The sequence below is a fragment of the Camelus bactrianus genome, chromosome 14 (genome assembly GCF_048773025.1).
Source record: "Camelus bactrianus isolate YW-2024 breed Bactrian camel chromosome 14, ASM4877302v1, whole genome shotgun sequence".
Classification (NCBI taxonomy): domain Eukaryota; kingdom Metazoa; phylum Chordata; class Mammalia; order Artiodactyla; family Camelidae; genus Camelus; species Camelus bactrianus.
In genome coordinates this window covers 56135284-56149869 of record NC_133552.1, presented here as the reverse complement: position 1 = coordinate 56149869, position 14586 = coordinate 56135284, and the positions used below count along the sequence as shown (strand labels likewise).

General features: G+C 37.1%; 1 protein-coding gene across 3 annotated transcripts in view; it reads right to left on the bottom strand.

Moving 5' to 3' along the window:
• GPC5 (glypican 5) overlaps window positions 1–14586 on the bottom strand; it is a 1166213-nt gene that overhangs the window by 518152 nt on the left and 633475 nt on the right. Inside the window, exon 8 of one of the 3 annotated variants that reach the window (XM_074378414.1) lies at window positions 12881–13249. The exons of the other annotated variants lie outside the window; for them this stretch is intronic. Coding sequence (XP_074234515.1) covers window positions 13158–13249 — 92 coding nt within the window. The 3' untranslated portion in view covers window positions 12881–13157. Of the gene's footprint in view, window positions 1–12880; window positions 13250–14586 lie in introns of those variants that run through there. 3 annotated transcript variants of the gene reach the window in all.

Here is a 14586-nt window from a genome sequence, read left to right as displayed (position 1 = left end):
CCCTAAAGTATTTGGGTTTTGCTCTAAAAGAAAAAAATGGAATAGAATTTTTTTCTTCTAATTCTGAATGTTTATAAAAACACCAAATGCATGCATCATTGCCCTGTTTCAGTGACTCTCTGCAACCACAATTTTTTTGTTGTTTTAATAATGAGTCATTGTGTGATTCTTTGAAGATATCTTATATGACTGTCGGACTCATCACATGTAGTACCAACCATGCACATCATTCAACTGAAGTGACAGTGAGCCATCGTGGTTGCCACTTGGCCAACAGCAGTTTAAGACTCCATCCATTCTAAGATTTCATCAAGTGTCAGAAGTGTGACTGAGAACTGATAAAACACCACTCTCAACCATCTGATTCGTCCTTTTAGGTTGTTAAATTTTCATCGTCATCTATAACATTAATGTCTGCTTCTCTTTGACAATAAGAGGGCATATCTAATGGCATCTCAAATTTCTGAAGAATAAAGATCGTGAATAACCCAAAGTACGTCAATTCATTAGCATTTGCTTTCACTAGATTTCACAGATGATGTTCAGTACCTCCATGATGTAGAGAAGATGAAAGAACAGGAGATGAGGGAAGGCTTACCCTTGTGTGTGTGTGTGTGTGTGTGTGTGGTGTGTGTGTGTGTCCCTCTCTCTAACCCTCTCATTCCTTCTGGAAAAATGCGTCCTGTATCCTTCATTTTGAAGACACTTCTCTTGCTCTAACCATGAGGTCAGAATAGGAATCGGCATCTTTTTAACAAGACCCTCAGCTCCATAGTTACTGTTACGGAGTTAATGATGCCTTCTGACCAAGGCTAGTCCAAACATAGCATCACGTTCCTGGGACCAGATGTGATTCGTATAGTTGTGAGCTTGTGACCCAACAGGCCAATTAGAAACTTTCCCTCAGGGCTTTTCAAGATGTAGCTGAATATTAGAATTTTGCTTTCCTTTCTGTTTGGAAAGCTATGGGGCTACAAGCCCTGATAATGTTGGAATTCATAATTTTAACCTTGTAGGAAGACAGTCTGAGATAATTTGGTGGACACACAGCAAGAAATGAGGCATCGAGTGAAAAATCCCAACTATTTTAATTCTCTGGTTTCTCTTATTCAGGGTCTTCTACAGTTTATAAAAGCCAAATAATTCTCCGTTTTGCTGAAGTATGTTTGAGTTGGATTTCTTGCATTTACACCAAAACTGTATTAACTCTGGCTAATACAGTTATTTAGACAAATATGTGCTTAGCACATGTTGATGATTAAGGCTAATATAATTATCATTCTTTTGTGTGATGGCAAGTGTCACTTAACCACAGAAAGGAAAAGCACAATATTTTAGGGTTCATAGAAGCTAATAAAACTTTCATCAAGGCTGTTTTTTGGGGTTTTTTTTTGAGTTGTCTTCTGAACTCATGTTTTAAAAGGAAACATGTGAGCAAAATTTTATTTGGCACTTGAGAAAAGTGAAATGTAAAAGAAAAAAATTAAAATAAATTCAAAGTAACAGAGTCATCCTTCCACAGATTGTAAAATGTAGCCATTCATTCCTTTTGGGCTATGTTATTATAGAATCAACACAAAGTTTGGCCAGAATTATAATTACAATGACTATGTTTCATACTCTCAATGAGAAGACACTCAGCAAAGACTTAGGAAAAATCAAGCGTTTTTCAGTTTGGCATACGGGATCCAAGTAATTCTCAGTTTGCTCTGAAGTGGTGTTAAAAAAAAAAACAACAACAGACTTTTACCTTTGCCTACTTTTCTCAAAGGAATTCCTGAGACATAAAGTTATATATACTAGTCTAGAGGGAATTTTGTGGCTTAAAAAAAAAAACTATGTTTCAGTTGATGCAGACTAGATCAACACATCTGCCTGAATTTTGAAATAACACTTTAATCATTCTTTGATATAATCTGTTCATCCAGTACAAATGGGCAAATCTCTTGGGTGTACAGAGAGACACCCAGGACAGATCCAATACTAATATTTCCTTAGCAGTGTTAGATTCTTCAGCCTTAAATATTTGCCTATAAAATACCCAAACATACGAATTGTAGAAATAATAATGATCAACGTTCTCCTTTGAAATTATAGTCTTAACTAATTAGAAGTAGATATTTCATTTCAAACCATTATGAAGCCAACTTTAAAATTTTATAAAAGGAAATAGTTTTCACCATTGTACTTTTTCCCCCCAAATACGGAGAGTTTATTTTATGACGCCGGGGACATTTGTATCTTGGAGTTGAATGAAAAGCCTATTGACTAGTTTACTATGTTACTTTTGTTTCAAATGAAAGGAAGAGTGATGTTAGCATTAATGAATTAAGCCTCCGGATATTTCACATACCTTTGATGCTGGGTGGACTACAGGCTAGAAGCTGGGATTTTGGAGAATATGCAGATCTCTGCAGTGAGACAGAATGATGCCCTTCTCAAAAGCTATTTCTGGCTCTTTGACTAAGTTATGGTCATGTCTTTATTTTTCACAGAGGTCGTCACATATATAGGAATGAGAATCCAATTCTAGAAGGGGTTTTACTACCTAGCTTTAGAATTACCCAGCAGTGTGCTGCTCTCTTCAATTTCTTTTGATCAGGTGTTGATGTAACAGTTGATGGCAAGCTATTTTATCATGGAAGAGAGTCAGACAGCATTTATTGACTCCCCCTGGATGTTAAGCACATTTTAAAATGAAACACAATATATATATTGACTTTTTAAAACAAAATAAAAAACATACAGTCTATTATCCTCCATAAGCCAGCCACCTCTCTGATGTCTTGATTTTAGTACAGAATTAATGGGACAGGACCCGGTTCACACTCACCGTTTTCCAGCTCATTTTGAGTATGCGGCCATGTCTCCATTTCGGAGATGGAGATGTGACTCCAGATCATCAGAGAGAGCTTCTTTGGATCCTTTTATAACTGGAGTTTACCTGCAAAGATTATACCAATGGCCACCCTGAACTAGAAATTAAAATTGATCAGGCCAGTATGTGACCTTTGTCATTAATTCATTAACTCACTGACTTATTTACACATTCATTCATATCAGTCTTTCCCTCATGATGAAAGTAGGAATAATATCTGAGCTAATTAGATAACACACATTTTTGAACTGCCGGTCATCAGTCTGGACCTCAGAATCCTGTGGGGAAATCATTACCTATTAGTAAAGAAGTCTTCCTGATTAGTAAGGAACTGACCTGCCAATGGGAGAAATTTTTATTTGGATGCCTCTTATTAATAAAGTCAGTTCTAGGTGCCAGGAATATGGTGTAAGACAGCAGCAGTAAAGTTCCTGAACTCACAGAGGTAACATTTTAGTGGAAAGACACACATGATAGACAAACACATAATAAATAAGCAAACATAATGAGGCATCTTTGGATCGGGGATAAGTTCTCTAGCGTAAAATAATAGGGTGTTAGGATAATCAGGGATGGCTGACCTCTTCAGAGAAAGTCAGGTGATTTCTTGGTGAAGGTGATATTTGACCAAAGGCTGAAAAGATGAAAAGGAGTCTCAGGTCCAAATGGCCAGGCATCACGGTTTTAGGAAGAAAGAAAGAGCAAGTGCGAGGGCTTTGAGGCAAGGATTTCTTTGGCACCTCGAGGAGCCAAAGGAGGCCATGTGGCTACAATGTCACGCGGTAGGTCAGAGCAGAAGAAGTAAAAATGGCAGATCGTCACAGAGTCCTGCAGGAGACAGACATCTGGATTTTATTTTAAGAGATATGAGGGGGTCCTAGATGTGATCTGAACAATAATATGATATTTCTATATAAATCATATTTTCCAACTTCCTTCTGACTGCCTACCACCTTTTTTTCTAAGAAAAATATTTCATCTTTTACTATGAAAATTAAGACAGGCAGCAAAAGCAACCGATTCTGCAGTTTTCAAAAGATATTTTCTTGGAGGGGGAGCACAGGCACCTGCATGGAGATAAACTGGAACTACAGAACCGAGGTGTATAAAAACACTACAGCAGGCTTGGATTTTATACAGGCTTTAATTAAAATGACTGATGTTGAAAATACAATTTACCATAAATCTGACAAAGCAACACATACGTCTGAAACAAAAACAGACTCTTTATAAAAAATGATGCACGTGATGTCAGTAAAACCCGTCCCAAAGAGGCACCCATCCAGGCTGATGAGGTCAGACAGCCTCACCACTGCTGGTCACGCCACATCACGACGTCCTACGGTGGACATGACATTCATATTTATATATATGCAGTTCCTTTTCTGAATACTATGGTATTCCAAATGTACTGTGCTTTTGGTACTCCCCAATTTCAAGTTCACAAGTATGAAGTCTATATGAAAGTGACTAGCTTTGGGAGTTTAATTTATTGTTTTATGTCCTTGGAACCTCAGAGCAGGGAACCTGTGAGTGAAGAAGTGAAGATGAGGCTTATTAAGCGTGTCAGGAGGGATCTGTGAGTGGAGGGGCTTTAGTGAGCTTTTGGCAACAAAGAAAAATGACCAGCCCTGCTCTCCCCACCCCCCACTGTCTTCAGTGCCACGCCCTCCCCTCATCGCCAGAGCTCACTCACTATCAGTTGTACAGTTGTTTCCACTGTACTGATTTCAGTATCTTAGCAATTCCTGCACAGCAGTCCCACCCAAAGAAACATGACTGTAATGTAGGATCATGTCACGCGCAACATCACATGTTTTACTATGTGCGGACAGAATGGGGAATACGCCACTTTGACCCACTGCCTGGCAACTGCATGCGTCCCTCTTTGTGGTTTGTTTATTGGAAAGACGAGCTGCTGTTGACATTGAACGTTCTCCCAGTTACCCTGGGTCTGAGGGGGATAAGGAAAGGGCAGAGTTACAGCTTTGATGTTGGCATGTTAGAAAGCTGAAAACAGAATAGCTTAGCAGCTACAGAAATGTTGCCTTTGGATCGCGAACAGAAGGGCCGCAGCAAAAGTTTTACAAACAAAAGTGAAATTTCTTCAAGACTTCATGCCTAACATCTTTCGTGAGTCCAGTTAGTTCTTAATAAAGTCTTCAGTGGGAGACTAACTCGAAGGTTGTATTTTAGGACGGGTGACGTACAGAACAATAAAAAGCTAATCAAACCTCAACTTCTCCCTCTTAAAATCACTGAAATTCAAGTTTTAAATACATATTAAGCACATATATTTTTATATTAAGTGCTTTTGCACATGGAAATCTTCATTTCTGTTCCCACTGCTGTACAGAAGAAAGTACACATCTTAAATTAACTATTACCTCATGAATTAAATCCTATAAAAATATCAGGAGCCATTAGCATAAATGGTGGCAAACTGATACTAACATTTAAAAATTTTAGACAAACTATTTAATAACAGATACTTAATACTTTATTCTATAGGATATTACACAGTATTACTTTCACAGGATGGAATACATCTTTGTTTCTAATAAATCTGACACGTAGAGAAATAAATTTAGAAGATCTTATCAATGAAAAGCAAAATGACTTCTTCCCTAGTTCCCCCCTAAGCTTTGTTTTCTCCTGCCCAACTCGTGCTCTCAGCCTCTGGAAGGCTCAGGAATTTCTGGCTGATGGATCTGTGCACAGGCCTCCTCAATAAATGCTCATACTCTCTGTAAGCCTGTATTCATTCTTTTTCATTGTTGTTTTTATTTTTGTTTTATTTTATTTTATTTTTATTGAAGTATAGTCAGTTACAACATGTCAATTTCTGATGTACAGCATAATGTCCCAGTCATATATACGTATGTTTGTTTTCATATATTTTTTCATTGAAGGTTATTACAAGATATTGAATGTAGTCCCCTGTGCTATACAGAATAAATGCAGTTTTTAAAATCTGTTTTTACATATAGTGGTTAATATTTGTAAATTTCAAGCTCCTTAATTTATCCCTTCCCCCCACCCTTTCCTCCCAGTAACCATAAGATTGTTTACTATGAGCCAACAATCCCACTCCTGGGCATATATTCAGAGGGAACTCTAATTGGTAAAGACTCCTGCACCCCAATGTTCACAGCAGAACATTTTACCATAGCTAAGACATGGAAAGAACCTAAATGTCTATTGACAGATAACTGGATAAAGAAGTTATTTACACAATGGAATACTACTCAGTCATAAAAAAGAATAAAATATTGCCATTTGCAGCAACATGGATGGACCTGAAGATCGTCATTCTAAGTGAAGTAAGCCACAATGAGAATGAAAAATACCATATGATATCACTTATATGTAGAATCTAAAACAAAAAAAGAAAGAAAAGAAAAAAGAGGACACTAATGAACTCATCTATAAAACAGAAGCCGACCCGTGTTCATTCTTCAGATCATGTCCAGAGTCCCTTTCTGAGTCCAAGCACAGCGAGTCCATAATCAATCCATGCTGAGTGGCTGAACTGATGAATCAATGAAATCCTGGAATAAACTCAGTGGCCAGGAAAACTTTTTGAAAGCAAATGAAATAATTTGTATTAAAAATTTTAATAGTTTATTCTAAACGGAGTATCATTTGCAATTTGTGACTCAGAGGTTGTTCATCGAAACCTTCTTTTCAGAGTTACGGGAGTTTCTGTTGGCCTGACAGCCTTCCCTCTCACCTCAGTTCATGATTCTACATCAGTTGCTTTTTCTTGTGCTTGTCCTTTCTTCTCCGCAGCTCCTGACACACGTGCACAGTGGCAGTGTGAACATCTAAGCGGGAATGCAGTGTACGTATTAAAGGCAGTGGATTTGGCCTCAAACAGATTTGGATTTGAATCCTCGATTTGAAACACTCTCCCTACAGTAGGAGCAAGTTAATATTCATTTCTTTATTTGGGGCCAATACACTCCTAACTCAAAGGTTTATTTTAAAGATTAAATAATGAATATGAACCTAATAAATACAACACATTTTGCATAGTGCCTGACCATTCTTTTCTATTCGTCTTCTGAAATACCTTTAGGCATACCTCATTTCACTGCATTGGCAGATATTCTGTTTTTTCATAAATCGCAGGTTTGTGGCAACCCGGCATTGTCAGATGATGGTTAGCATTTTTTACCAGTGGAGTATTTTTTAAAGAAGGTATGCACATTGTCCTCTTGGACAGAATGTGATTGCACACTTAGTAGACTACAGGATAGTGTAAACATAACTTTTACACGACATGCACTGGGAGACAAAAACGTCAGCTGACTCACCTTACTGCGATGCTCGCTTCATTGCGCTGGTCTGGACCCAAATCCAAAATACCTCCAAGGTGCACCTGTACTAGGTACTGTTTACGTCCTGTCTTGTTAGACTTTCATTTTAGGCACTAAGCGTACACAACACTGAATTTCAAAACACACACACACACACATTTCACATCTGCCTATAGACTATAGCTCAGAAATATTTTAGCATACAAGAAAATGCATCGACATAACTTAATATCAAACTATATTGTAATATTGATTTATGCTGAAGGGCCATGCAATGTTATGACTCAATTTTCACATGCATTTTCAGTTCCTATCCTGGTTTTTAATTCGTGCCTTCCTGAATTATCCTTAATGCAGTACCAATCTCCACACATTTATAGCAAAGAGCCTTACTAGATGGCTAATGCTTCTCTGATTTAAGGTTTGGAATTTTCAATGATAATTATCGTAAGATTAACTTACTTTTTCTGATACCAGAACTCTTTGGATTTGTGCCCCTTTAGCTATCCATAATGACCCTCAAATACTTTTCTGCTCACTCTACAGCAGATGATGAGGAAATGGCCCTCAAGACCACATTGTTGGAGAAAGACCATTAGAAGAGAGCTCTAGCAGGCACACCAATGTTAGGTCAGAAAAAGTCTCATATATGCCCTCTGCTAACCCCTTTTTACACTTGAGCTTTACTTTTTCCTATTCTCTTCTCTAATGCGTCCTTGCATTACCATACCATCATGGGTATCCAAGGGCTACGACCGTGTGAATGAAAATACTGCAACCATATCAGTAAACAAAGAATGCTGAAACCAAGTCATCAGCCGCTGCTGCCACCCCCCGGTGAAAACAAGCCTGCAGCCTGGCCTCTGCAGCCACTCACAGTGGTGCACCCTGAGGGGACTCAGAACAAGAAAGGACAGGACACTGGCCTTAGAAAGTAGGTGCTTGTCAAAGGAATGAATACAATGAGCCCAAATGTTTGCTTCCTCTCATACACAGAGAAGCGCTAAATTCTTCAACTTAAGATGCCTGGTTTTCTTCAGATAACAAGCAATCTTTTATTACTCCAACAACCTGGTCTTTGTTGTAAAGCTCTTATATCCTAGCTCCTCCCCTACCTCTTTGGAGCAGCCCCTCAGAGCCATCTGAGAGGCTGACATCCCGGCTTGAGTCATCCCACCAGATAAAACTAACTCTCAACTTTTAGGCTGCGCATTTATTTCAGTCGACAAGAGCAAACTGATTTCTAAATGTGAAGGACACATTTCCAGCTACGAGCACTATGCAGTGTCTGAACGAGGATGCTGTTTTTCAGTAAGAAAAATGCAAAAGCATCGTATGGCAAGCTTGAGGCAGCGGGGTGAGTCTTGAACTTGGAACCATGGGATTTCTGGGCCCCTTTAATTTGCTCAGGGACTTAGGAGGCTTGTTTTAACTCCTTGTTTCCCTCACCTGCAAATAACAAATCCTCATATGTAGCCCACAGTGACAGGATGAGGATTAAACCTGTCTCTAGGCGGGAAAGCCCACCAGACACATCTCACGTTGCCTGGACCAACGATGCACTGCCTGGAGGTGGCTGAACACAGCTCCTCCTCCAGAGATATTGGTGATTTCCATCTCAACTGCACGGGATGAGGTGGGGGAATTCAGCCAAGTGCTTAACTCTCAGTTCTTTTTTTTTTTTTAATTGTAAAATGATCATTATCTCTACTTTACAGGGTTGTTATGAGGATAAATTGGCATAAAGAAGTAACGGTACTTAGATGGGCTCAATAAACCATAGTTACCTATAGATAAAGGCTGGGAAAGAGACTGAATGTAAGCATCTTGTTGCTGAAATATTTTCAGCCCCAATTAAGCCTCGATACTGAAAATCATTAGGTAAATATCCAGGTTTTTAAATTAAATTTGGCTTACAATTTATTTATTCTAGAGTCTAGCTTGCTGAATATAAAATTTTAATTTGAAGAATTAATATCTTAATAAAACTATAAAGCCATAAATATTCAAATGCTTCACATGTTGTTCATGGCCTAAGTAAATATTTATGATCAGAGTAGACATAATATGCCTGCATGGCGGCTACCTGGAATACGTACATTTAAATAATACATCTTAATGAGGATGTACCGTGGTGCTAACTGAACAGGGTGTGGCTGTCACTGTTTCTCCTGAACACCAATGGGTGGGAGAAGGTGAAACTGGAGCAGGGATGTCATAGTTAGAACTGTAGGGCTTTGTTCCCGGGATCTCACACACACACACACACGCACGCACGCGCACGCAGGTGGTCAGCAACTAACAGTGCATTAAACAAAGGCTGTCTAAAGACCACACTTAGCATGAAGTGTAAATGCAGTCAGTCCTCTGTATTTGCAAGTTCTGCATCTGCAAATTCAACCAACCCTAGATCAAAAATACATTTTAAAAATTCCAGGAAGCTCCAAAAAGTAGAACTTGAATTTGCTGTGCAGCTGGCAACTGCTTACATTGCACTTACATTGTATTAGGTACTACAAGCAAACTAGAGATGATTTAAAGTATGTGGGAGGCTGTGTACAGGTTCTGAGAAAATACTGTGCTATTTGACATGAAGACTTGGGCATCAGTAGATTTTGGTATCTTGAGGGGCTAGGGGGCTGGGTCCTAGAAGCAAGGAAGCAACTCCCTGCAGATACCAAAGGATGGCTGTCTTTCCCAATACTGACTAAGAACCTCATCATGAAAGTACTAATATTTCTCCAAAGCAGACATGCAGATGGCCAACAGGCACATGAAAGGATGCTCAACATCGCTAATTATTAGAGAAATGCAAATCAAAACTGCAGTGAGGTATTACCTCACACCTGTCAGAATGGCCACCACCCAAAAGTCTACAAATAATAAATGCTGGAGACGGTGTGGAGAAAAGGGAACCCTCCTACACTGCTAGTGGGAATGTAAACTGGTACAGCCATTATGGAAAACAGTATGGAGGTTCCTTAAAAAAACTAAAAATAGTTACCATATGATCCAGCAGTCCCACTCCTGGGCATATATTCAGAGAAAATTCTAACTGAAAAGACACATTCAACCCAATGTTCATAGCAGCGCTATTTGCAATAGCCAAGACATGGAAACAACCTAAATGTCTATTGACAGATGACTGGATAAAGAAGATGATGTAATATACACATGTGCACAATGGAATACTACTACTCAGCCATAAAACAGGAGTGAAATAATGCCATTTGCAGCAACAGAGATGGACCTAGAGATTATCGCGGTAAGTGAAGTAGGTCAGAGAAAGATAAATATCCTATGAGATCATTTATATGTGGAATCTAATAAGAAGGATACAAATGAACTTATTTACAAAACAGAAACAGACCCACAGACATATGAAACAAATTTATGATTACCAAAGGGGAAAGGGGTAGGATAAATTAGGAGTTTGGTATTAGCAGATACATATTACTATATATAAAATAGATAAACAACAAGGACTACTGTATAGCACTGGGGACTATATTCAAAATCTTGCAATAACCTATAATGGAAAAAAATCTGAAAAAGAATAGATATGTACAACTGAATCCCTTTGCTGTACAACTCAAACACTGTGAATCAAATATACTTCAACAAATTTCAAAGAATATATATTTTAAAAGTACTAACGTAAGGAAATTGGCATTCTCCCTCCTTCCATCCTCCTGTTCTTCTTTCCTTTCACTCCTCTAATGAAGGTACATTAAATTTCTGCTTGAGTTTCTGCTATACGTTCATCATTGTGTTAAACATTGGAAATTCAAAAGGAAAGTCAGTCTCAACTTTAAGACACTCATGGTCTGGCAGGATGAACTAGATTAATAAAAATAGAGTGAATCATTGTTACCTGTGCGATTAAAAGCTAGATAGTCTACAAAGGGACCACAAAGGATGAAGCGGTTAATCTTCCTGGGCAGTAAAAAGCTCCCTAAACAGAAGGTAGGGGAGTATCACTCCCGTGCAGCAGAAGTGTCAGAAAGAGGAGCCTCTGGGGCAGGAGTGAACGAGGATCGCCCCTTCCATCCCTCTTAAAGGCCATCACCAGCTCCTCAGAGTTGCAGCAGTAGTCTGTCTACACAGCTGCTGCAGTAGCTCATTTAGCATGAGAATGAAATGGTTTGAAGCTCCCTTTCAGAGATTAAATACAACCATTCTCAAGACGGATTTTATCATGTTGATGGAATCCATAGTTAAAACACTCCCTCTTATCTATTATCCAATACAGGAAAATGTATTGTGTAGATCTTCCTTTACGGTTAGTTACATATATATCATAAAATAAACACAAGCTATTGTATCATGATACTCCAGATACTGAGTCCAGAATTTGTATTTTCAGTCATATAAGTGTAAATATGTTACTTTGAGTCCATCTTAAATGATGAACCAGGAAACTTAGTTACTTTTAACAGAAAAAGGAAGTGTATTATTTCAATATAGAAATGTGTAGGAAGATACAAAATTAATAGTATTCTTTAAACTTCTACAGGAGCACAATATTCAATATATTTTAATAAGTCCTCAATAAAATTTCATGATTATAGTGTCAGCTAAACTTATTTCTGGTTTCAAAAAATACTAATGGAAAATGTATGTGCTTGTCATGCAAACATAAAGTTATTTGTTGAAAAATATATTCTGCATTTCAGTAATCAGCAATCCCATGCCTGAACATAAAATAAAATTAATCTAGAATAAAAGCTTTTTTATCATTCCCAAGTCAACTAAAATTAATGAACACTATTCTCTCCTATAGACATCTAATTTTATAATTATCAAATGCTGCCACTAAAAACTATTTTTCCTCCACTTTCAAAATTAAAAATAAACTAATTGGTGAATTTTTTTTTATCATTTTTAAGATAATTAGGAAAAAGACATGTCAAGAAAGGGATGACCACTAAAATTATGCACTGTTACATTTACTTATTAAATCTATTCCATGACATTTTGAACAATTTCTGTAAACAATGAGCTCCCTATGTCTTTTTACTTTTTTGGCTTTTATTTTATATCATCATTGTCGTGCACTTAGTGACTATGACTGAAACAACTTAGCGAAAATCAAAGGTACAAAATAAATACGTACATAAAGGTTTTTGTCATTCTTTCTCTCTCTTTTCCTTCATTTTTTTGTCTCATTAGTTGCCATTTTTACTCCCAACTCTGACAATTAAGTGAGGGCTCGTTCAAAGCTGTGCTTTTAGCAAAGTAGTTCCTCCTATTGTATTTCTTTAAAGGTAATCAATTTGCGCCTCTTTTAGCTGTCAATAGGTCTTTTCAACCGCCTTTCTTTCCTTCTGCCGTCAGCAAATGATAACCTTTAGCGCTACAAGGAATCTACCTAAATGACCCGAGGCTGCGCAGGGCGGTGGGAGCGGGGAGGAATCAGGCTTTGGTTCTTTTTTATGCTACCAGTAATTTTAAAGAGCCCTGTTCTCTCCAAGTAGAGCCTCCAGCAGCAATGATTAACTGATACGTTTACTTTCGTGAAGCTAAGGTGGGGGAGAGGAGAAAACTAGTGCCAAAGTGGGTACCCAGACCACAGTGTCAGTGAGTGGTTTAAAAACACTCGTGACATGTCTGCGGGAAAGGTAAATAAACAGAGTTGGCCACACCATTTGGTTAGAAAGAGAAAAAAAAATCTTGAGGGGAGTAAAGAAGACTATTTCACATTTAGTCATAATGTTCTTTACATGAGTAATTAAGTTTGAGAATATTGTACTGAACAACGATGATAGAAATTAATAGGTTCTAAATGAAACATTTTCCTTTTATTCTCAACAGCTGTTCATTTTTACTTAGTGTGCACATCTATCCCCAAAAAGACAAAAGTAAAATTATTCTTTAGGAAATTAATCACATGCGTCTCATTATTTCAAACATAATGTTCTAAACCCCAGCTTCTTTCTAGATGGAGAATAATCTCTTCACTGCACCCGCCTCAGAATGTTGTCAATGAGGAGTGCAGTGCCACCTTCTGGCAGAGAGGGGGATCGCTTCTCCTTGTCCAGAGGGTTACCTGGAACATGGGGATCCAATTTTAGAAATGTCGTCATGTAAATAAACGGTATTCTCACGAATTTACTTCATTCGCCTTATTATAACAGCATGATTTGTTGAAATTTAGTCCACTGATAACATAATTTGATGTAAAGATAAGGTATTTTTTAGTTTCCTTTCAATAGTAAGCAAGTACTGTGTCAAACTCAACAAGCCTTGATTTTATGTTACAAGATAGCAAATGAGTAATTTGTTTTTAAAAATGTACCAGGCAAAGGAATATAACTTTCAAGATGCAATAAACATGAGAGCCCACTCTCATTCTATTTTAATAGTGCATGGGTTACTTTATCTTGGTGTGGGTGTGACTTATGCACTTAAATACAGATTAAACGGATGATTTTCGTAATGCTGTGTGAACAATTTCAGAAGTACATTTTTACATAATTTGTGCATAATGATTTTCCATTGAAACATGCTTATAACTATATTACTTCAATCAGTCCTCATAAAAACCAATAAAGCCATTTATTACAGATGAGGAACTGAGCTCTGAATTGAGCTCTAAGTGGACAAGTCTCTAGATGATGCAGTGAATAGTGAATCAGAACTCAAATCCGGGATTCCTATTTCAATTTTGATATTTTCCACAAAGAAATACTTCACTGAATGTCTGAAAATTGTTCTGCACAAGAAACTAAAGCTTTATTTTTCTTAAGCTTTCCAAAGCATTCACATTTACTTCCCATGCCAAAAATATTCAACCAGGTTAACTACTAGCAAATATATTGTATTCAATTATAGCAACCTATACATTACATAATACATATCTCAGTAAAAATTTACCTATTATATATAATGTATGACATTGTATTACAAAAGCCTATATAATTGCTACTAACAGATTTAGAGAGACTGATAAAACTTTAACTCAGTTTTTCCTTGCATTTCTAGGATACTATACTCTATCCAGTGGTAATGGCAATACTTCTTTGAATATTCATATAATGTTAAGATTTTTACCAAATTTCACAGCTTATGGGCTAAAAATACCAAAATACTTATTAGGGATTCATACTCACAACTTCTTGATTTTAAATGATTAAAAATTATAAAATTTATATAAAAATTCAAAAGATAATTTTCTAAGGTGTTAGTATTAACTATATAGTTGTATAGAATATTATAATTACGTTATTATTTATATTATAAATACATTATTTTATAAAATCTACCAAAATCTTTTCTTTAAAAGGTCAATTTTCTAGCTATATTATCTTCAGAAGCAACTTTGTTAGGATCTGGGTTTTTGAAATATAACTTCCTTTGAGTCTCCTATTTTGCATTAATTTTTCA